The sequence below is a fragment of the Cicer arietinum genome, chromosome 7 (genome assembly GCF_000331145.2).
Source record: "Cicer arietinum cultivar CDC Frontier isolate Library 1 chromosome 7, Cicar.CDCFrontier_v2.0, whole genome shotgun sequence".
Taxonomy (NCBI): Eukaryota; Viridiplantae; Streptophyta; class Magnoliopsida; order Fabales; family Fabaceae; genus Cicer; species Cicer arietinum.
In genome coordinates this window covers 15,118,163-15,142,011 of record NC_021166.2, presented here as the reverse complement: position 1 = coordinate 15,142,011, position 23,849 = coordinate 15,118,163, and the positions used below count along the sequence as shown (strand labels likewise).

Here is a 23,849-nt window from a genome sequence, read left to right as displayed (position 1 = left end):
AATTTTGTAGGGTTGAGATATTGGCTTTTCTAGATTTTTGTTGTTGTTAAAATTCTTATTTAGAAATTTAACAAATTATAAATAAGTGTAATTGAAATGACAGACTATGTTGTTCTTTTAATTTTTTTAAATCTTAAATATATATTAAAATATATGTTTAATTTTCTAAAATTCTACTTCTAAACATATCATTTTTATCCAAACATAACTCCTTATATCATCTTATTTGATTCGCATATGTCAATACGAAGAAGTATCAAATGTGATTTATTATAATAGAATAATATTTTAAAATTGCTCTAAAACTTAAATAGGGATGGTCGACATCATCATTTGTAAATACTAGAAGTCTAGAGTATTTTACGTTGTTAAAAATGAGACAATGATCGTAGATTCAACAAAAACAAATAAATATTAGTTAAGGTTTGAGCATTAATAATTGTTTTTTAGGAGTAGGGTCAATTGGTCCATCATCTCAATTATGAGTACGAGTATACTATGAACATTTGACACTTTAAATTTTGAATATTTGATCCAGTGTAGATTGCATGAAACACTTTAAACGCCAAAAAACATTGGCCTTGTTTGTGTCTACAGACAAATTTAAATTTAAAAAAATTAATTTAATCGAAAAACAATGTAAAGACAAATATACTTTGTGATAATCACTCAATTATTCATATAGAATTTATACTATTTAGATAGTAATATTGTAGCAATTTATTGTCATAAGAGTTATATTTGAGTTTTGATTGTGGAAAAAAAATTAAATTAGGAAAAATACATACGGCCATTAATATGATAATATATAAGGTTTTTGTTTCGACCAATCTTAACAAGGAGACATTGTCTTCTTATACTTCTAAATTTATACTATTAAAATCTTTATAAGTTGCACCAAATTAAGAAAGTTTAATTCATTATGCAAGTAAATTTGATTATCCTATCCCCTTGCTAGGCCAAGTGCAATATTGATAATGTTGTTCATAGGCTAAAAATTCTTAAATTTTCTGGGTGGATTTGCCATCAATTTTGCTTTTCATGCTTAAATGAGTAGTTGACACAATCTTTGGTTCGATAGTGATATTCTAAGTTGCCATCTTGGCTTTGAGGATATTGGTTTGATTATATTTGGGATTAGGTCAAGACCCAACTCGTCAAAAATAGTATCCGGAGACCCAAAATCTCATGCTCCAACATCTTTTGAAATCTTGCCATTTCTCATCTACCTTAGATCTAGTAGCAAGAAAGCGACAATAGATAGAATTTGTGATGCAATATGCTGAGATCATAGACTTTATACTCCTTGTGAATCTAATTTATACATTATAAATATAATTGTTCATACACAATTGAAGGTACACAATTTCTATTCTAAAATCTCCACTCTCATTTAGATATATACTGACTTGGACATCAAAGTGTTTGCATATATCAACCCTCTATCGAGGAGACAAAATATTGTCCTACTAAAAACCAATTTGGCCATCCTGCTTGGTTCACATTGGATTAGGTTCCTTGGTGTCTAAGAAACAAGTGGTATAACTTCATTTTTTTTAATCAAATGTATGAGATTCATTTATTCACATGTTTATCGAAAATGTGATAAATGTACAAACAAACTCACATTGTTTGGTATTAATAACCTATCCTTAGGGTTCATCACCTTTTATTAGAGAATATTTCTTTTACAATAAATTTGGTTTACGTGAATTTCAGTCCAAATAATTTTTATGGGTTTGATTTGATCTCTCTATGATTATAATTTTTTTCGTTTTTTTTAATTTAAAAGTGTGCTACATACAATAATTAGGTATAAAAATATTGACTCAATTAAGATCTCAATTTTTTATAATGATGCATTTGCATGCTTTTTTCTTTGACCTAAAAAATATAACATCTGGACTTATTAGTGGTGCAACGTCCAACCATATGTAACACTTCTATTTAATATAGAATATAGTAAAATATTAAAATTATTCAATCTTTTACTTTCAGCTTTTAATTTAATTAAATTATGATTTTATGATTTTAATTGTCTTGTAAGCCAAATTAGTTTACATCTTAAAAAGACCCAAAAAAAATCAGTTTTTTAAAAAATCTATCAATTGGTTGGGTTATAAAAAGTTAATAAAAGTGGATAAGGGACTATTATAACCAGTGTCTTGCTTAACATGACCATTACACCTTTCATGTACTAATCTTCTACGGTAGTTGCATAGTTTAATAGTCATAAAGTTCGTGAAATTTAGTTAAATAAATTTTATTTATGTAGATCTAATAGTTCTCAAACGAGCTGCACCGTATAGTTGTGGATCCAAGTCCTTAACCTTTTTATTCAAAGAGAAGGGACAAAAAGGTAAAATCAGCCGTACAAAATTATAGTATATAAAAACCCGGGAGGATCTAACCTCGTCGTCTCTGACGGCGCTAACGCAAAGTCAATGCGAGTTAAAATGGATGACTCCGACGAAGACATAAACCCTTTCACATCCCTCCTAATCAACCAAGATGACAAACCAAATGCATTCACTACCATACAAAACGAAGCACCAAACCAAGAGTTACTTCAAAACCATTTCCTCCGTTCGATTCAATCAACGGTCATCATTCGCCAACTCCCATCAGAGGGTCTCTCCTTTCAACTCTGGCCCGCCGCCACCTCTCTCGTCTCCCTCCTCGACAGCCACCGTATCGACCCTTCCAACAGCCCTCTCTCCACCGTCCTCACAACAACGAACAACCCTCCGAGGATCCTGGAACTCGGTTCCGGCACCGGCATAGTCGGAATCGTTGCCGCCGCCACTCTCGGAAGCAATGTGACCATCACGGATCTCCCTCACGTGGTTGCCAATCTCCAGTTCAACGCGGAGGCCAACGCGGGTGTTGTGGGGTCCAGCGGTGGGGTTGTTACGTGTGCGCCGTTGAGGTGGGGCCACGCTGCTGACGTGGAAAGGATGGGTAGTGAGTTTGATGTTATCTTAGCGTCGGATGTAGTGTACCATGATCATCTTTATGAGCCGTTGCTTGAAACGCTGCGTTTGATGTTGGTGGGGAACAAGATTGTGTTTGTGATGGCTCATATGAGGAGGTGGAAAAAGGAGTCTGTGTTTTTTAAGAAGGCTAAGAAGCATTTTGATGTTGATGTTTTGCATGTTGACACTCCTTGTAATGGTTCTAGAGTTGGTGTTGTTGTTTACCGTTTTGTTGGGAAGGGTTAGGAGGTTTCAAAATACTGTATCCCCAAGTTATTAATTGTCTACTCGATTGAGTTTTGTTTATTTTCCAAATTAAGCATGTTCAACCTTTGCTAAATTCGGGTCTAAACCAAAAACTATACACAAAATGACAATAAAAAAATATGAGGGGCCATTTGATTCATATGTCGGGTTTTTACGTGTCAAATCTGATCTGTTCTAAGATTCCATGCAGACATGCTCCCCTATTATATTATTGAAACATTTAGCACTCATTTGAATCTCTTAATTTTGATATTGAGAAAGATGAATGTGATATTTTTTAACTTATAATTTTAGGGTTTAAATGATCACTTATATGAACTCAATATAGGTCTAGTTTAGATTAGCTTCTATTTTATCTGAGCTTTTCAGTTAAAGGAAATTAATGGTTCTTTTCTTGCCCATAAAATGTTTTTAGATGTTCACATTCCACAGTGATGTTAAAAGGAGTCCGTTTATGAAAAAAATAAATAAATGGAGAAGTTGGTTTCAAACTTATGAAAAGTTATTGCTGGAAAAAACTTATAATTACTGTAAAATTCTTGATATTTCTTTTTTGAAGTATTTTTTTAAGTTTATCGATAAATATTCATAGTTGATCACACTTGACTAGCTAGGATTGGAAAAGTTCCACATAGTGGGTTAGAGTGATTTCAATTGTGAATATACTAACCTCATTTCTGAAGCAAACTGGGTGAAAGGAGAGAAAAGTAGCTAAACCTTTTCAATGCTTAAATTTACTCAAAACAACAAACCAATATTTACATTATTACAAGAAAAAAAATGAAAGAAACATATCACGCCTTTCACAGTGATAGCCTACAAACTATTTCAAGCCGATCTACAAAGAATATATTACACGGCCACTTTCACCACAATTCACCAACCTACCATTGATAAGGCAATGCTCACAACCCCCAAATTGTATAACTTTTTAATATCCATTTCAAAATGCCTTTTTCAATGGAGTCCCTTTCGCAACAGCTTTCATACTTTGAGAATCTCTGAAACAGACAAAATGCACTAGAGTTTTCCCATTCGGATAGACTGCAAAAACACTAGTCCCTATTTTCTTATGGCACAAGGAGCACATGTTATCACCACTAATCTTCACAGCCGTTTTTCTCTTTTTGTAGAATTCATCTTTCACCTGTGCACAACAAATTGAATCGTGGTAGATACGTACACATGGTAACAAACTAGAAGCATCTGAATATGAAGAGCATGTGGCTCTCTGTTTCCTAGATTGCATTACCTTATAAAGTGAAGAAGAAAAGCATTAAAGGATAGTGATCAATAAATCTATTGAGAGGCAAGAAATTAAATGTGCAATTACAATATTTTATTATAGCCTTAAAGATCAAACCTACCATTTTCTCCTAACAATGTTAAACAAAATCTGGATTGCTGATGCATGCTTACCTGAAGGTTCTCACTCTGTCTCAAGTTCCTGACAACCGAGCAATTACGATACATTTCACTATATTTCCTCACAAGGGGTCCAAGAAATGGAAGCAAGTTCTGCAGATAACATTCGATTGTTTACTAACTTGATGAAATAAAGAAAAAAATAATGTCTAAAGAAACTTCTCCTAACAGAACAAACTCCACCAAGAGCATAAGTTGGATCACTAAAAACAAATGTTGCTTGTTATCTAGAATGGGCAGAATAACCATGTGCCCTTCAACAAGCCAAATGTATGGTAGTTATGCATTAAATTTCTCTTTGATAAAATAAAGGCAATTGCATCCCTTCCTTTCCACAATTATACCTGCAGTTTGGTCTCTTTTGGTAGGAGTTTCAGGGCCTCGGCTCCATTGATTCTATCCCATCTGCGGCTCAACAAATCGAGGGCCTCATCAAGCATGATAGAAGTACTTCCTTCCTCAGTAAATTCATCAGTGTCAGCATCACTCCTACCACTGTCGCTACTCAGACCAGCTCTTGTGTCCTCTGCAAACTCTATTGCAGCAATTTTCTTTGATCCTCGGCTTCTAGTTCTTAATAATGATTTAGAACTAACCATTCTAATGGGTTTATTCTGAGGGGATAATAGATTTGAAATTCTCTTTTCATAGTTATCAGTTGTCCTCCGTGGATTCAAATAGATTTGCAGAAGCATTAGGTATATGTTGCTGGGAGATTTTACAGAATGCTGATGAGTAGATTCATACAGATGATCACAATATGTCAATGCCAGTTCTTGAACATGAAGCTACAAATGAAAAGGGAGTTCACTTATTCCCATTATATTCACAAAAAACTAAGATTTATATAAAATACAAGTGCACGAAACAATTAAATTTAAAATACATTACACCATTATAACTGTTGTTTACACAATAAAGACAGGAGGATGGTGTTTACTTGATATACCTTATGAACATACAAAGCTAATGCTAGTTCATGTTGGTTCATTTTTCCCAACAATATAGCCCGCTCTTCGTATAAAGCATCCGATGGAAGAAGTTTCAGCAGAGTCTCTGGATTATATCCTGACATAGTCTCTAAGGCAGACAATAACTTTTTTCTTTTGGGGGAATAAACTTTCTCATCCCATTTCCGTTGAGAACTTAAATCAGCATGCCAATCAAGTACTTCAGAAAGATAGATATGTACCTACATTGCAGAGTACAACAAGTAAAAAGAGATTTTCTCCTATTATTAATCACATCAATCCTGAAAATATCCAAGCTACATGCATTTGAAAAAAAAAAAGTAGAACTGCTTTAGTCCTTAGAGTTCGAGGTATTAAATCCGATGCCAGAGGAACTCACCATTTCATTTTGCAAAGTCCCAGATATGGCATTCTCATTTGCTGCAAGCATGAGCTCCAAGTACATGGCTTGCAAGTTTGGAGCATGTTGCTTCAAATATAAGTTGACCATATCTGCTGGAATATTTCCAGACAAAAAGAGCTCCATAGTTTGGGTTGGGCAGCTTTCAAGAACAAGCATGGAGTAGTCTAGTACAAGTATGGGTTCTGTTTCACAAAGTGGCTGCATCAGAAACCCACCAAATCAGGAAAATTAGCATCAATTAACAATAATCATCAATGCATAATGGAAATAAATAACATCTTTAAAGAAGTTTGGAATCATGCGAAAACCTCAATCCAGGCATTATGGAAACTGAATATATATTTTTGACTAATCCCCTAAGTGACTGCAAATATTTTCCCATCCAGCTATATGTCAGAAGAGGAAAATGACTAAATTATCCAATAAACTTAAGACAGCTCACCGTTGTCCATTGTCCCCACATTACTCCTGATGAACAAATGTTTGATAACGAAATTACATCTGATGAACACTACTAAATAAAACTAAAAAACCACTCCTTCGTTTGAGCCATAATATATACACCATAAGTAACAGTGCACTTACTATCTAATTACAGATTATATAATGTCATATATTGAGACTCTGTTGCTTCCTTAGCACTATGTTAAATCTGTTATTTTATTTAGGAAACAAATATATAGGCATTACAGCTTTTGTAAAACATAGAAGCAAAATGTTTGAGCAAAACTATCGACCAAATAGAAAATTTACCTTGAGGTACTCGATGATGGCCTCAGGCTTGAATCTGTGTGCAATCTTAGACTGGCTAGACTCTTTCACCAATTTGTTAATAAGTTCAAGGGCCTCCCGGTGCATTGAGTTGCACTTGTAAAGTTCTACCAAAGCAACATGATAGTTGCCTTCTTGAAGTATCTCTTCACATATTTTCATATCACAGTAGTTAAGCCCTCTCAATATATTTTCAGCCAAAGACGGTTGTCCAGTTAGCAGCAATGCTTGGAGTAGAGCAGTATCCAATATTGAAGCCATTTCCCGAGCTCCCGAACTAATAGGTATACTACCACGCCCCTGAAACCAATAATTTTCCAAGTAATAACTTCAGTAACAACTGTGATAAAAATAAGAATTACTTTTACATAGCTTTAACGTTACAAAAAGGATTAAGAGCATCTTATGTCCCACAGCTTCAGCATCAATCTTACAGACATTCTTTAAAGATGTCTGCAGTACTTCAATATGTATATAAATTTTAGTCAGCAAACTATTATGCAGGCATGATACTTCCCTTTTTGACCTCCAAAGATATGCATGAGTCATAAGTTCTAGCAAACAAATCTACTCCAAAAACATTTGTCATCATGCATATTGAAGATAAATAGAGACATTAATTGTACATGAGCCATACTTTACACATTAAAAAGGAACCAACAAAAATCTCAGTATGGTACCTTGTTTATTTTCTTAAACCTATTACTGTTATAGGTTGCAAAATTATTACCGACTGCATCAAAAACAACCTCCTCAGTTCCTTCTGCAGTGGCCTTCTCAATAATACCATGTCTTTTCTTCTGCAAAAACTTTATGAGAGCCATAAGCATATTGTAGCTCATTTTTTTCGATTCAAGTTCTGAATTGTCATCCGATTCTGACATATTAGATGCGGGAGATGGTTCCATATCATCAGACATAGCTGAAGAACCTCTGGAGAGATACAAAGCATCCCCAAAAATGTCCAGCTTATCTGAATCATGAACAATAGTTGTCTTTGGAAGGATAATGGATGTATACAGAGAAAGCACATGAGTTATATCTACTTGAGATGCTAGGAAATGTTCCATTGACTCCTCATAGCTGCCGTTGTCAAAAAGATAGTGGGCATATCTATAATGTAACAAAACACATTTAACTACTTGGTGAAAAAATTGCAAAACGAGCAATGAGAAGCATGTGTACTACTGATTATAAGATTATTTTAGAGTGTAGAGAATAATATCTATAATAAAACTATGTAATGTGTGATGGAATAATGCTTCTGATTTAATTATCTAATTAAATTAATTTTATAATTTTATAATTTTATAATTTATATGAAACTAGATAGTAATGGACACAATACAGAAAGATGTCAAACTCTCTTAAATCAATACAATTCTTTCTTTTTGTATCTTTAAATTATATTGGATGAAATTATTATAAAAAAGATAGGTTTTTAGATATTTCTTTTGAGCAGTAGGAATTTACCGTGCATTGAGTAACCACACCCTAGTTATATGATAATTAAACCAAGCTTTTATTATCATTTTAAGTCTTTTGTCACCCAATAAATAATGTAATATATTAAGCATACACTATATAAGTAGGCATTATTTTTACAATTTATATGAAGTTTGATGGTAATGAATAAAATATATATTTTGATAAAATTAAATTCTTTCTATGATACTTTTTTTTCCTTACAATAGACCCACGACAAATTGATTCTTTCCTGGATTCCACCACGGCGAGAACATCATAGCACCAGGTTTCCTTCTTTAAAAGTTTTCCTCTCTTTTCAGATTATAGTGATCAAATACACAGTTTCCTTTGAAATATAGGAATTTTCCATGTATCTTGTAATCACACCATAGTTAAATGATACATGATTTTGTTTTGATTTTAAATTTTTTATCAATCAACAAAAAATATAAACTAAATTGGTCTTATATTTGAGGGTGGGGGCAGTGGCAAAAAGTACCAACGAATTTTACAATCAAGATAGGTTATCTACAAAGTCGACCACAGTTATATTGTGAAAACAATCTGAAGGAAACTTTGACAAGGAAAAGTAAGTGATGAACATAACATTGGACATTCTTTCCCCTACATGAGGTATATTCATGATCATATTTGTCCCAACCAAGCCCTAGTGACCATTAGAGTGCTGATATTTTTCCAAGCATAACTATTATTGATTCCTACCACTACAAGACTAAAAAGCAAACAGTTAATATTCAAAACTTCAGAGTAAGTGTTAAATTTGGACTGCTGACTGGTTCAGAGAAATATGATGAAATAAAATAAAAATGAAGAATAAAACTGTGTTTTTTGTCTCAGTTTCTATAACAAGAATAATCTAAGATGAGGGGGCATAAGGTTGACTTGGTGGCTGGGGTGGGGGAGTTAGGCAGTGGAGTGATTAGGAGGTCGGAGGTTTGATTTCCACCCTCAACAAAATATTAACAATATTAATCATACTAATTACAAACATTGGCCGTAACAAAAAAAAGAATAATCTAATATGGCAATGAACCTTATATGAATTGAACCCTCCTTTGCAGCACGAAGATTTGAATCTTCAGGTGGGAGGAGCTTGCACAACGACAAGGCTTCTTCAAAGTTACCAGCGGCTGTTAATTGGACAATCTACAATGAAATGGTACAATCCTTAACTTGTGATATAATAATAAAATACAGAAAAGTATAATATGGTATAACCAATAATTGTAAAAGGAAGTGTTGCACTATTTTCTCATTTGCATTAGAACCAAATAACAGGTACCACATCATGAAAATCGATCACATTGCAATACCTGGGCTCCAAGAGGAACAGGAAAGAGGCCATGAACAGAATTTTCTAAAGCAATAATGACTGAATTATTGCTCTGGCGAAGATGGCGTACATTTCGAAAAACTACTGTTTGTATCAATGGATATGGACCTCGTAGAGATCGAATCTGCAAATGCAAGCAACATAAAGTGTAAAGATGCACAACCCGTTCCACTAGAAAAATAAGCCTGAAATTTATTCTTCATAACTAGGCAGTTTGACACCAAATACTTAGCTACCTCCAAAAATCTGGGTAGAAGGGCTAAAGCATATGGCTTCTGAATTACAACTTCTGCTGGGGCCTCTGACCAACAAATCCTACCTTCTGGACGAAGTTTCCCATTTTGGTCCACAAATACGCCAATGTTCTCCTAAAAATGCACCAAAAGAACCTCGGTTTATCTGACTCAGGAAAATGCAACAGTATGAAGCAGGAGGTTTTGAAAAGAATGCCTCAACATAAATAAAACTAATTTACTTAGCTATTGCATAAGGTTCTGAATAACAGTTTGCAAGTACCACTGACCAAATGACCCTTCCCATACCAGATAGACAATAAACTTTGTCCTATGAATTCTGTAATATATATTATTTAAGTATGAGAAATCATCAATCTTGAGAAATTATAGTTGTTTGAAAAAAAAAAAATTAAACCAAGAAGCATGTGAAGTGAAATAAGGGAGACATTAAAGGCAGAAGTTTAAAAAGAGGCTTCTAAGTTATAACTGAAAATGCACTCCTCATTTTCAAATAATAAAAGGGAATTCAAGTCTTTATCAGAAGGTATCTTCCTGATGCTTTAGCAGACAGAATATTTTTCAGACTTTTTTTTTTGGGTGCAAGACTTAAATGCTTATAGCATAAGCGCTTATCATATAAGTGCTTATGCATAAGCTATTTCTATAACAAAACATAAAATAAAGTTTAATTGTTTTTATATAAGTCATAAGCTATTTTCATAAGTTATCCTAGAGAGCTTATGAAAATTAACTGAAAATAGCTTATGGACATGTCATAAGTTGTTTTCATAAGTCCTCCCAAAGAGTCTCAATGGTACTCATACCAGTAGATAAGCTCAAATAAGTTAATCCAAACAAGCCCTTTGTAGGTCTATGTGAATTTCAAACTTAGAATCCTTCTCTGTGAGGTTCAAGTATTGAGCTCCTGATTATAGACCAACATTTGGTCCTGGATTGTTGCTCAACAAGGCTACATCCACCGAGCATAGCTCCAGGTAGGGCACAAATGAACCCTTAAGGACAGTGATCAGCTCATTTTTTTAGCATTCTTGTTTCTATCCTCTAATAGTAACTACATTTTGAGTTCCCACATCCATAATTCTAATTTATATACAACTTGCTGAAACATATCCCCTTGAACATTGTTCTTTTTAAAACTTTTCGTGGAGGATATCTTGGGTTAAGCAAATTGTGCGCTAGTAAATTTACAGAAGTACTCGAACAATATAACACTGTGATCTGTGACCCTACCAAGTGGCAGAAAACTTATTGCCTCATTGCTGTATGTATAACTGCTACCTCCCTACCCTACCTTACCCCAGTTCGAGCAGTTTAACAACTCCAATTCTCAACCTAAAGGTCAGTTTGAACATGGGCAATATATCTATCCAGCATAATGTCGTTGCCAACATAGCAAGGAAAAGTAGAATAGAACGTGCATTTTACTACATAAACTATATTCTATCTTCTAAGCACTTCAAGCCACTAGGAAAAGAATGCACTTGCGAAAATAAGAAACAACTATCACCGACATTAACATCATTCAAGAGTTAAACCACAAAGTGAATACCTTGCCCAGAAGGAGCTCTCCGGAAGGAAGAGATACTACCAAAGGTGGTGCTAGCCTCCCAGAAGTAAAAACTTCAGATATTGCACCACTTGTAGCATTTAGAATCACATATTCTTTTCTAATCCCCAAACATATATTCTCACCACACCAACTCATTGATTTCACCACATCAGGAACACCAAAGTCTTTCACCTCCACAAATCCTCTACCATCTGGGAAAAACACCAAGAACAGGTCATCATATATAAGGAAAATCAAAGACATCAAAACAGTATTTTTGCTCGTGTGTCCGACATGTATTCACTTATACACTTCTAGCTATACATTTATGTTCTTTTCCTGATTTTTGAATTTCTATACGAATCAAATTGGAAATACCACAACGAGTAAATAAATGGCAGTCCTTTACTACATTTAAAATTTAGCGATCAAGGATTAAGGGGTTGAATTCTTATCTTCTCCATGGATATGGGTTTGATTCCCACCACAACTAAAAACTGAAAATCTTGCTTAGTAGACAAAGCTCTCTCCATGGAGATCTTCTTACACTCAAACTAGTAGTAAATACGGGTGGTTTAGTTATCTATTTGTAATTGGTTAAAACCGATCGATGTTTAGACCTATGGAGTAATCCTTTGGGTTTGCCTATGCTGACAGCCCCATGCCATTAGCCCCTTTCCGGGTATTACGTCCGTCTCACAATGAGTGCCACTTTTGCGGAAAAAAAATAATCTCAAAATGAATGTCATTCTCAATTTTCAATGTGATTTTAATTATTTTTTGTATAGTACCCTTCATCTATTACTATGTACACAATTTCTAATTTGCATTAATGATAGTGAAAAATACAACAATAGTTAAGATGAGTAGTTTAGTAAAATGACTTTTCTCTTATGTGTGCAAAAACTTTAAACGACACTTGTAACACCCCAGCCATTACCGTTACCGGCGATGTTACCTCACGACCTTCTCACCTCCCTAACCACCAACTGGAAATAGTGAGTTTTTGTCTTCCGTGGTATTCGAGTCCAGTACCTGAGGGATAAGTACCGCCTCCGACAGTGCTACCTCACGATCTTCTCACCTCCCCTAACCACCCAGTGGAAATAATGAGTTTTTGCCTTCCGTGGCATTCGAGTCTGGTATCTGGGGGATAAGTACCGCCTCCACACAGTCCCACTACTAATTGAGGTCGGGGTGTTACAACACTCATTGTGAGACGGAGAGAGTACTGACTAATGAAGATGTCTAACTACCACTTTTTTATATATATACCAACACATAAACACTCATAATAATGTGATAAATCATAACTAATTGTATGTAACTATGCCATGTCAGTCTCAAACACCAATATGTGTGCATCTGACACTCGGACACATATTCAATATGAAGTTTTAGTGTTATAACCTCTGAAGCACCGACGCTTCTCATTTAAGGTGTGTCTCGATATCCGACATAGAAACATTGATTACACTCGATTAATACATTTTCTTAAATTATTATCGGTGTTGACGCGTCGTGTTTGTGTTAGTATCCATGTTTCATAGATTATATAACACATAAACTACTACTACAACTACATAACGCATAAATCTGAATCAGTTGAGAACAATAAACTCAAAATATCAAATTAATATTAATTAAATTAAATTAAAAGAAACAAAAATCATATTGACTATTACCGTCGTGTCTGAAGATACAGAGGCGTTTTTGCCTAGCGAAGCACAGGAAGCCTCTACGCTCGTCCCAGCAGAAAGCATTAGCGCCTTTCGCCTTGGTGATAACGGCAATTGTTTCGAAGTTAGGAAGCCTATGAAACGCGATGGATTCAGAAAGCGAGAGAAGAAGCTCCCTCGATTCCACCACCTGCATTGAAACCACGGGCCTCCTCGCGAATCCTTTTAAGCTTCTCTCCAGTGAATACGCCTCTTTCCGCATCTCCTCCGGCACCGTCGCGGATCGCTCCGACTCCGGCGCGTAAATGAGGAGAGAACCGTCGGTACATCCTAAGAGAATCTTTGATCCGTACGATTCGATTGATTCGATTTTGGATGGACAATTGGTGAGAAGCTCGAAGGAATCGTAGGCACTATGCACCATTTTAATTGATGTTCAAGTGCATTTTAATTGATGTTCAAGTGTAATTTCTGATTTGTCTTTGGTTTGGGAGTGATTGAGAATAGGCATGGATGATGGAAAAGGAAAATGATGTCGTTTAGTGGATTCATTGCTTGGAGTTTGAACGGTTTTTTGTGTCCCTGAAGGCGGGGAACGCTTCACGTTGGTTGTGCAGTGTAGACATATGGCTAACGGACAAACTGCCATCAGGAATTTTTATTTAAATATTTAAAACTTATTTATATTTTTAAATTTTATTAATTTGAGAAATCAAAAACTCATCTTTTATATAGAGAGGCATAGATATACTAATACGATTAATGTGATATATTAGTAGTGTGATAAAAAAAAATATAAAGAGAAAATAAAGTATTGTATGTGTGTATAAAAATTAAATAGTTTAAATGTAATATTTATTTGAGAAAATGTTATACAGTAAGGATTAAAAAGAGATATATTTTTATTTTATTTTAAGAAAGATGATAAAAATTAACATATTTAAGTCACATAACTTTTGTATTCCAATTTCAAACAAGATGTCAAACTAACCATAGTTGAATTATAACATAAAAAATAGGGATGACGATGGATACGGTACTATAATACCCATTTTCGTAATTTAAAAAAATATTCACATTAGGTATCTCTCTTGAGTATCAACTTTAATACTTGTACCTTTATCCTCTGTGTATCCAAATGTGTGTACCTATACCCATTACCCATACACTTTAACTAAAATAGATTGATAAATAAATGATAGTGTTGTGATTAAATTTAAAAATTATTCAAATATCTTAAATCTAATCATAAAATATTATAAATAAAAATATTTTTTAACTCAAATCATTTCAAATGAACACTCATTACAATACACATTCAAATATCCATAATCATATTTTACGAAGTTGCAAGTCTTACGATAATATTATTCGAGATATATGAAAACAATTGATAGAAAGTTGCAAATATAACTATAAAGTCACAATTAATAAGAAATAACTTTTAGTTATAAATTCACAATTATTTGTCTATTCATCATAATCAAATTATTAAAAAGTTTACAAACGTTTATCTTTCAATTATAAATATTGTAGTGGTTTAATGATATTAATAGATGTTAAAACATAAAAGAAAATAATTAATTAATTAAACTAAACACTAATATAATAAATAAATAATATATATGTATAAATGCGGGTCGTGGGACGGGGTGGATACTATAGTACCCACATCCGCACCAATACTAACTTAATTTTGCTGATAATTATTCGTCTCCGTATCTATACCCATTATGTTATTTTTACTCTATCCATTATGATTTTTTTTTTTTCACACTAGATTTGAATGTAATTGTGATCCCTGATAAAAAACAAAATGATATGTATCTAAAGTGTCTTTAATGGTTGCTAAGGAGTCTATTATGTGCCAACTTCCTAAGAAGAGCTCTGCATCAATATAGGTTCATTCCAACTCCACATCTTATAAAAAAAATGGGAGCTCGTAAGCATTTTTCAATGTAAAATGACCATAAGAAGTAAGATTAGATTCCAACAAGAAGAATAGAGGGTTTAATAGTAACAATTTGTCAGATATCTTCCTCGGAACATACCTCTCAATCTTGTCTCAATTCCAACCATTTTCTATATTATAATTGAACACTTAACAATCAAATTCACCATTTAGAATTCCTTCAGATAAATGGGATTGGAGGTTGGAGAAGCTTTTAAACCAAAGGTCTTTCTAGAATCATGTATCATGACTATTTTGAATAATCTATTTGATATTTTCTTTGATATCCCTCAAACGTTTACAATAACTTCCAAGTAGAGAAGGAAACCGCACAAAAGTCCACATAAGGAATTATGAAAGAAATTATGAAAGAGCTACAAGCATACTTCGCTCTCATAATCTTAACCTACAATTTATCGAGATAAGCCATAAGTTGTCAAGCTAATTTCATCACGTAGACCTTGTTTAGCATCCTAAGACTTTTGAAATCCAAACCGACAAATTTTATCCTAAAAGGCAAGATGGACTTTACGTTGACTTGCACTAGTACCCAAAATGAAGTCTCTGCAAATTATTTTTGCTTCATCAAACACAACCGAAGGAATTTGGTGTAGTAGAGTTAGTTCTTGCTCTGCAGTTTGGGCTGAGCTTTGGACGTTAAGATTGAGTATCAAGCTTGTACAACAGCAAAACATTTCTTTAGTTATTTTTGAATCAGACTCTATTGTGGTGGTCGATACGATTCATTCTAGATTGTCTTCAAATGTGTAACTTGACTGACCTTCATATTCACTGCTTTTTCTTTTGCCTTTGCGTGTACTCAGGGAAAATACCTTGAAGTGAAATTGATGGATGTTATTTGTAATGTTGGGTCAATGAGGATGTTTGTTAATATATATAACAAAATGGTCACACTACAGGCTATGGACACTATCAATGTTGCATCAGCTCCAGCTCTTTCCATGCTAAATTTTGTATTTCTGATTTTGAACTCTTATGATTAATAAGGATTGTATTAGCTAGTTTAGTTATTGGATTTTAGAGTGAATATGATCACATGATTAAGGAGTTTCTTGGTTTTCTGCCTTGTGAGCATTTTGCACCTGTTGGCCTTGCTGAAACTACTCTTATGATTAATTTGTTTAGAATAAATTTATAGTTGATTTATCTATTGATGACCAAAACTGAATATAGTTTATATAGTATATGAGTGGTGCAATGTCATTTGAAAAAATATCAATAGCTTGAAGCGATTAATGCTAATCTACATGTGGACCTTGTCTGCATTATTTTATTTGTAGCGTTTTGGTTCACAACAGTGGAGTTCATGGTGAAACTACTATGTGCTTACACTAGGCCAGCTCTTTAAAATCAATGGTATATACTAGTTTGAGGAATATTCTGAACCTTTCATTATTTATGTGTTATTTTTGCACTTTTTTATTTGCCACTAAAGATATAGTGTAATAGATGATTTAATATTGGCCACTAGAAAACAGAGAAAAATATGTGCTGCAGTGCCTAGTGGTAACGTTGTAGAATAGTAGATACAACTGATGGAGATTTCAAGCTTTAAGTTATTACGATTTAAAAAATTATTTTGATTATTACACTTGCTAAGTGCCCAATGTTAGCATTCAGATACATTTTCCCAACAATTAATTTATTTCCCATTGCAGGATGCGCAAACTGCTATCCAAATCCCTATATATATGTTTTTAATTCATTAAGTTAGTTTCTAAACTATCATTCTCTCTCCTATTCTTAAAGAAATTGAGACACTAACTTGATGGATTAATAAATTGTTTAGGGACCAAATACGAGAGAATGACAATTTACTAATTTGATGGATTATGCGGTTGGTCCAAATTTTAGACCAAATATTTGTGTTTATATTTAAGGCCCGAGTAATATCCATATTAAGGAATAATTTTTCATTGGGTTAGTTAATATAATAAATATGCAAGGGCTCCTTTATTGCTGCTGAAATCCATGGTGCTAATTTGAGGTCTTCTAATGCAAGTGTACCATGTTTTAGGCATTTAATTTGTTCTCTCCGTAACTTCTAATTAACCAATATCACAAGAGAAATTATTATTACATTCTACTCATATAAGTCATTATTAAAGCTCCAATGTTGCAGTTGTTCTCTCAATTGTCAATAGTGTGGATTCCAATCAATGCATATGAAATTCTATTATGGTTTCCGCATTATATTATATGTAAACTTTGAAATGAAATTCACAAATTAAAATTTCAATGTGGACACTCATGGTTTTGAATCGTACAAGACCAATTTTCTTTCTAATGAAAGAGCCAATATGTATATTGTGAATGGATGCCTAAATGTTTTATTATATGGACTACATTATTAGTTTTATATATGGAGATTGGTTAGTTGTTTTAAATGCCTAAATGTTTTCTTTGCATGATACTGTGAAGATTTGAAAAGAAAAAAAAATTCAAAAATAAACATGCAAGGACATTATTTAATGAATTTTAATATATCGAATCGTGACATTACTCCGCACACACAATCATAGTCTCATTGCTCTTTTGAAACCTCGTATTAGTGGGTTGTGTGAGGATAGTTAGAGTTTGATGGCGTTGCTTGTGTTCATACTAGTTTTTTAGGAGGTATTTGCTGTACACGGAAACAAATTAAACAATATCAACATTGATAATCTTTCTACTTCTACTCAATATATATGCTTCATTAAAAGTTTTTCCTCTCTACACTCCACTAAACTTGGATCTTAAATGTTATGTATGACAGTCCTTAGTTGAGATTAAGACATGAATTATCATGCATTTTAACCATAAGTCATATTTAAAATTATTGGTTCATCTTGAACTGTTGGAAGTTAGTTGAAGGTTTGGAATAGTGATTCCTTTGGTAATATATATCTTTAGTGTAAATGGCGTCTGGGTTATAGGAAAACTGATTTTCGATCAATTAATTATTACCTATAGGATTTGTTTGGCAATGCATATATAATATATTAAGTAAAACTTGATTGGTAAAAAATACTTTGGTTCTGTTTTATAATGAGTCAAAATAATGTGTATGAATAGTTGAAGATAATTAAAATAATATAGAAGAAACATAGTCCCGGCATGTCCGAAGCCGGCACCTTCGGCTCAATAATGAGTAAAAATATCGGCTCAATAATGAGTAAAAATATGGTCCCGGCGGGGCTCGAACCCGCGACCTTCGGCTCATAAGACCAACACTCTAACCAACTGAGCTACGAGACCATATGTTAAAATTAGGAAATATATATATATAAACGTATATATTTCTTGTTTCTAATATGTTAACAATTCACATGTGACACACCACACTAACTTAATACTAACCACTGGCAGATCTTAGATTGTATTGTGGAGAGGACAAATTGTTTAACAAATATCTATAATGCTATTTTATAAATCTTAATACTTGATTTGTTGTTTGTGCTAATGTCGTTTTAGTGATAATGTCACATAACAAACCACATTGCCGCTGCACCACTATAATCTTCAATAAACATTGGGAAGCAGATAAAATATATACAAATAAGTTGGTTATGGTGTGTATTTAATATACCTAACTATTAAAAATAAAATAACTTAGAAGATACCATGACTCGAATTAACTACAAAAAAAGATCCGCCCTCGTACTGACCCTTAGGAACAAGCAAACAATGGCTCAGTTACATGCTTTGTTACTGTGCCACGTACCAATTATCCCCAAAACTTTGACATGCTAAGGATAAAATCCTAAAAAGTTTTTGGAATAAAAATCACACTGGCCCCTACCTTTGCCCGTGAATATGGCCTTCCAATGCAAAATGAATAATTGAAGCTACGATGGATTTACTAGGTATTTGGTTCAACTATGAAGAATTACAAATAATTAATTATAGTATATTATTATATTCTAAATATTACAATAATTTTTATGTATTAAGTTAATATAAATTGTAAGAATTAAAATAAATAAAAAAATCTTACAAATGACCTAAGTTTAGAAAAGCTTTCAGTAACTCAAACTAAAATGGAAAATACATCCATAATATTTTCTTTAAATAAAAAAGGGATAAAGCTTCAATATAGTAATACTATAATAAACTAATAATAATACAACATGCGGCAATTTGGATGTCTTCTATAAAGTCCAAAATATTTATTTAATCAATGAACACCCTAAAAGGTTTAAAGTAGACTACAACTTTATGAAGACTTCTTTCAACCAATTCAGTGTATCGTGCGCACCTCTAGTCTTTTTTGTCTCTTTCCAGATCTTTTATGTGGTCACTCCTAATAGAGTGATGGCAAGATTACATGTCGTTACTCTATCTATGTGGACCGTAGAACTCACCCCTAACAAGCAATCCCATAAGATTGACAACATCATCCAAAGTAATCGTCATTTCACCAAATGACATGTGAAATGACGATGTCTCGGAATGTCATCTTTCAACAAATGCAGATATCAGGTTGTTTTCGATCATCTTCAAACTACACCCGTTATAATGGGTTCAAATCTAACAAATTCACTCAGTTTTCTATGGGTCACAGAAGTACCGGCAAAGTAAATTGTTGCATTTTCTTTTCATGCGCAACAATTTTCAGCAATGGTTGCTCATGTATACAAAGAAAAGATATGACATTAAAATTAAATATAGACTAAAAATAATAATTAATTTAAATATTTTTAATGCATTATAAGTAATAATTAATTTAATATACCTCACTAAATCATAGTCTAGCTGAAACATGATAACAGTATCGTGTAAGGACAGACAAATCATAAGGTCCTCCAGGATACCGTGTGAGCTCACCAGGTCCCTCAGCTCCATCATACCCCTCCTCCATATGCTCTCCCTCATGAGCAAGTGCAGCCTCCTGCATCCACCTGCTCATGTACATCCACTTGCTCATGTACCACATCCTCCTCATACACTATAGAAGGCTCCTCCTGCTAATACATAGTCACATCTGAGATAAATCCATGATCATGATGTCCATTATCGTCGTCTTCAATGATCATCTGTCTTCTTCTCCTTGAAGTTGTCAGTCAAATCCTCTCTAGGGGATTCATCGCGAACGATGTAGAAGTATCAGTGTCACGTGTAATTCGTATGATTTTGCCGTCTCTCCCTCGTGCGCCCACTGAAAAATTAAAAAATTAAAAGAAATAAATCACAATTACTTATAAAATTATAATTAATTAAAATTATATATATATATATATAACTTCCGGAAAACTTGATGTTCAAGTTCTCTGGTAACTACCGAAAATGTTGAGCATCAATTTTTCCGGAACAATACTCTGCACCGTAGAAGTTAAAAAATGTTTTCCGGAAGAGTCTTATGTATTGGAAAACTTCAAAAATATTTTCCGTTAGTAGCTTCTGTACCGGAGAACTTCAAAATAAGTTTTCTGAAATACATCTTTTGTACTGGAAAACTTGTATTCCAGAAATGTTGAAATGTGAAATGGTAAATTTTTGGAGGTTTTATTATTTATATGGGAACAAAAACGTCATTTCATTTTTAATTTGAAGGTATAGATATAATTAGGAGTGTATGGGATATAATTTTCTAAAAATTGACCAAGCATATGATGTCCACCGAATGAAAGGTTCCTCACCATTCACAAGTACAATTATCGCTCAAAGATTCTTTATTTGTCCGGAAATACAAGTCGCTTTCTAAATTATTATTATTATTATTATTACTTTTATAAAAGTATTTTTAATTAATTTACTATCATTTGGTGTGGTGTTATTCGGTATAAAGATTTATCAAATAACAATTTAAAAAAATTAAAATATATAAATTTTATATTCTAACTTTTTTTTAAGAGAAAGTTTAATGTAGTACTTAACTTTTTTTATTTGTATAAAATCATTGAATTGTCCGTATATTTTGGGAATAATTTTGTCAATTTTAATGATGAATTTATTTGTAATTTTAGAACTTCCACAAAACTAAACTTCCAAGTCCGACAAGAACTTTATTTGCCAAAATCCAGAGGAATTCATTGGAATTATCCATACAAGAGTCGTGGAGTTAAATGCTTGCCAACAACACAAGGCATGAAAAGCGTGACAGTGTTGCACGTTTTGTCTTCTACCCAAACCAAACCATTGATGTATCCGTGTCACAAGTTGGCAAAAAGCCACAGTAACTTCATTTTGAACTCTCTTGAAGAATTGACAAATACATAATGGAAATATCAAATCAAGTATGCATGCAGCAGTGCAGCACCACACCCTTAATACTCTTTAATGAGGAGTTGAAAGGAGTATCAATGAAAATGTGAGAATTATATATAGCTGTAATTATGATTAACAGTTAAGACTTAACAGAAACAATATAGCACTTTTTATTCACCTCCTTAATTAGCCACAAAATACGGTTTGGATGTAATAATAGCTCTATAATATGAGAACTCATAAATCAACTAACTATACTAGCTAGCCACGGGTTCTGGTGCTACCTCAGCACCAGAATGGCCATTCTTAGTGGTGAAGGGCTTATCATCATCAAGACCCCAGAACTTGGCAGTTTTCACGTCATCCTCAGTCATCAACCGTGAGAACTCTTCATGGTCGTACTGTAAAGTAGCTTTCCCCCCAAATTCACTTGGAAGGTTATCTATGTCAAAAAGTGATTTCATCAGCTCCACACTGTCATTCTTGTTAGGGTAAACAAACTTTACCTTTTGGGCTGTCTTGGGATCCAGGAAGTATTTTACAGCCTATTAAAATGGAAGAGGTAACTGTTAAAAACTCATAATTCAACCTCAAATCATAAGCATAAGAAGTTGACCAAATTCCACGTAGAACTCAGTAGGACATAAAATTGGGACCTGTGGGAGGGAACCATTGGAAAATCACCTCAGGACTGACTTTCAAAAATAATTACATATACTTGAAAATTCTAATCGAGTTTAATGTGTGGAAAGCGAAATAATATGATTTGATTTTCAATAACTATGAAATGTTCTAGAAGTTATTGGTGAAATAAAGCAAAAAAACACTTACAAAACAATTATTAGCCAAGTATTGTTTAATCTTGTAAAAGTAAAATATAAATGAGAGAAACCACAACCATGCAATGTGACCAACCATCTAAAGATTAGAAAAACTAACTATATAAAGGCATGCAACAACGAGGCAGAACAAATATACTTGAAGGGAAGGAGAACAAACCTTCCAGAAAGCCTGAAATATTCTTGGTGGATTGTACAGAAAAGCTATAGCAAGCCTTTCTGGATAGTGGTTTTGTAAAATGTGAATAATATCACGAGCAGTTTTAATAGCAATGTTTGTGCTAAATGAAAATCCTGTGAAATCTATCAACCATGACATTTGTTCTTGACCTTCGGAAAGATTAAGTACAGCATTTTCCAACAGATAGACTAAATGCTTGATATTATTTTCTGGTGATGGTGTGTTCTGACAGAAGGAAACGGATTAAACAGAGTAAGTTAACCTGTTATGGACAGAGAAGCCTTCTTCTTAACTATGTATAGCCTTAATAATAATGAAAATACATCTTAGTTCAAACCTGCATCCCTGGTCTCATAATAAGAACTGGCCTCCCGAGTCTATCATGAAAGTCAGCTCTGGAAACTTTGCCTGTCTCACCCTCATGTGCTACTTCAGCCTGTATGTAGGAAACCATTCAATTGTAATTTGTAAATATGGGTTTTATGATGCATGAAAGAGAAATATGCATAAATAGTCTATCACTTGATGATGACTTCATTTGGTCCTAGCACGCTATGCAGATATTAAAACTCGTGCAGAAGGTAACATATCATCATTTTGGAACTAAATGTCTTCTGAAGCTAACATATGATCTTAATCAATTTTAGAACTCTAACTCAACAATGACAGCAACTTAATTTTGACAGTAACTTAGATGCATGTTATTGACCTTACATTTGAGTAATCTGAATACTATTGATTTATAATTTAAGAATTATATTTCTCCAAGAAAAAACTAGATATGTTCATAGTATAGAATACAAAGAAGTATCTTGCTGCAGATTATAAATTAAATTGAAAATATAGAAGAGACATACAAATAAATGAATTGTGTTTGCCAAGAGAAGGAATAAACCAACAAACCAACCATTAAGTAAGGTCAACACAAGTTTGACACTAGAAGATAAATATCAGAACTCCAAAAGACTTTGTACTTCATCAATTTGTCAAATCGTTTTATAACATGGATCAATGTTACAATTATAACATGTTTAAGATACAAAAGATTCGGCATCATCAATTGAGCATGTGAAGGCTAGAGCCAGATAAATCAAACTAACCCAACGGATTTCCTCAGGCTTATATGTAGACCTCCACTTGAGTGTTTCCTCCAGCATTTTCTTGGCTTTATCAACATTCCAGTTTCGTGCTTCTAAATATCTCCTTAGACATGCATCTGTGCAATACTTCAATCGACGCCCAGATAAGGGCCCAATAGCAGCTCTTAGTTCAGCCACCTGTTCATAGATCCGGTACACTTAGTGCATATAAAAGGTAGCATTCTGTGAATGTGTTTTCACATAAAGAAAGCATAAGTTTTCCTTATTATCATTACAGGATGCCATTGAGAGAAGATCTAGTGCAATCAAAAATCAAAATCAACGGCTATTTGATATGTGATTTCTGAGTTTTTTGGTGAACCCGAGTATCTCTCAGCCAGAAGTCTAGTATTAATCTCTGGAGATACTAAGATCTATTAAACAAACTAACCTATCCTAATAGATGTTCTTCCC

General features: G+C 33.4%; 3 protein-coding genes and 1 non-coding gene across 8 annotated transcripts in view; 1 reads left to right on the top strand and 3 right to left on the bottom strand.

Moving 5' to 3' along the window:
- The first annotated feature begins 2,305 nt into the window (after positions 1–2,305).
- Positions 2,306–3,472, top strand: LOC101515054 (uncharacterized). Its single transcript, XM_004509202.4, has one exon. It carries the CDS (start codon positions 2,445–2,447, stop codon positions 3,219–3,221), a length of 777 nt encoding a protein of 258 aa, XP_004509259.1. The 5' UTR covers positions 2,306–2,444; the 3' UTR covers positions 3,222–3,472.
- Positions 3,473–3,950: 478 nt separating this feature from the next.
- On the bottom strand, positions 3,951–13,742 carry LOC101514515 (vacuolar sorting protein 39-like). Of its 3 annotated transcripts, none has more exons than XM_004509200.3 (12): positions 13,125–13,742; positions 11,440–11,651; positions 9,870–10,001; positions 9,614–9,757; positions 9,334–9,446; positions 7,493–7,925; positions 6,795–7,112; positions 6,018–6,239; positions 5,617–5,859; positions 5,012–5,455; positions 4,662–4,760; positions 3,951–4,494 (listed from the first exon to the last, which is right to left on the bottom strand). In XM_004509200.3, exons 1-12 carry the CDS (start codon positions 13,540–13,542, stop codon positions 4,186–4,188), a joined length of 3,087 nt encoding a protein of 1,028 aa, XP_004509257.1. In that variant the 5' UTR covers positions 13,543–13,742; the 3' UTR covers positions 3,951–4,185. The 3 variants fall into 3 exon arrangements, with proteins under 3 accessions (XP_004509257.1, XP_004509258.1, XP_073220091.1); XM_004509201.4 differs by having other exon boundaries at positions 3,951–4,389; XM_073363990.1 differs by lacking the exons at positions 9,614–9,757; positions 9,870–10,001.
- Positions 13,743–18,253: 4,511 nt separating this feature from the next.
- TRNAI-UAU (transfer RNA isoleucine (anticodon UAU)) lies at positions 18,254–18,327 on the bottom strand. Its single transcript has one exon. It is a non-coding gene; the product is annotated as a tRNA-Ile (tRNA).
- Positions 18,328–21,366: 3,039 nt separating this feature from the next.
- The window catches only part of LOC101513739 (uncharacterized), a 3,636-nt gene continuing 1,153 nt past the window's right edge, over positions 21,367–23,849 (bottom strand). For all 3 annotated transcript variants that reach the window (XM_004509197.3, XM_004509199.4, XM_004509198.4), the window contains exons 3-6: positions 23,397–23,573; positions 22,634–22,732; positions 22,276–22,521; positions 21,367–21,821 (exon numbers count right to left, since the gene is read on the bottom strand). In XM_004509197.3, coding sequence (XP_004509254.1) covers positions 21,534–21,821; positions 22,276–22,521; positions 22,634–22,732; positions 23,397–23,573 — 810 coding nt within the window. In that variant the 3' untranslated portion in view covers positions 21,367–21,533. The remainder of the gene's footprint in view (positions 21,822–22,275; positions 22,522–22,633; positions 22,733–23,396; positions 23,574–23,849) is intronic.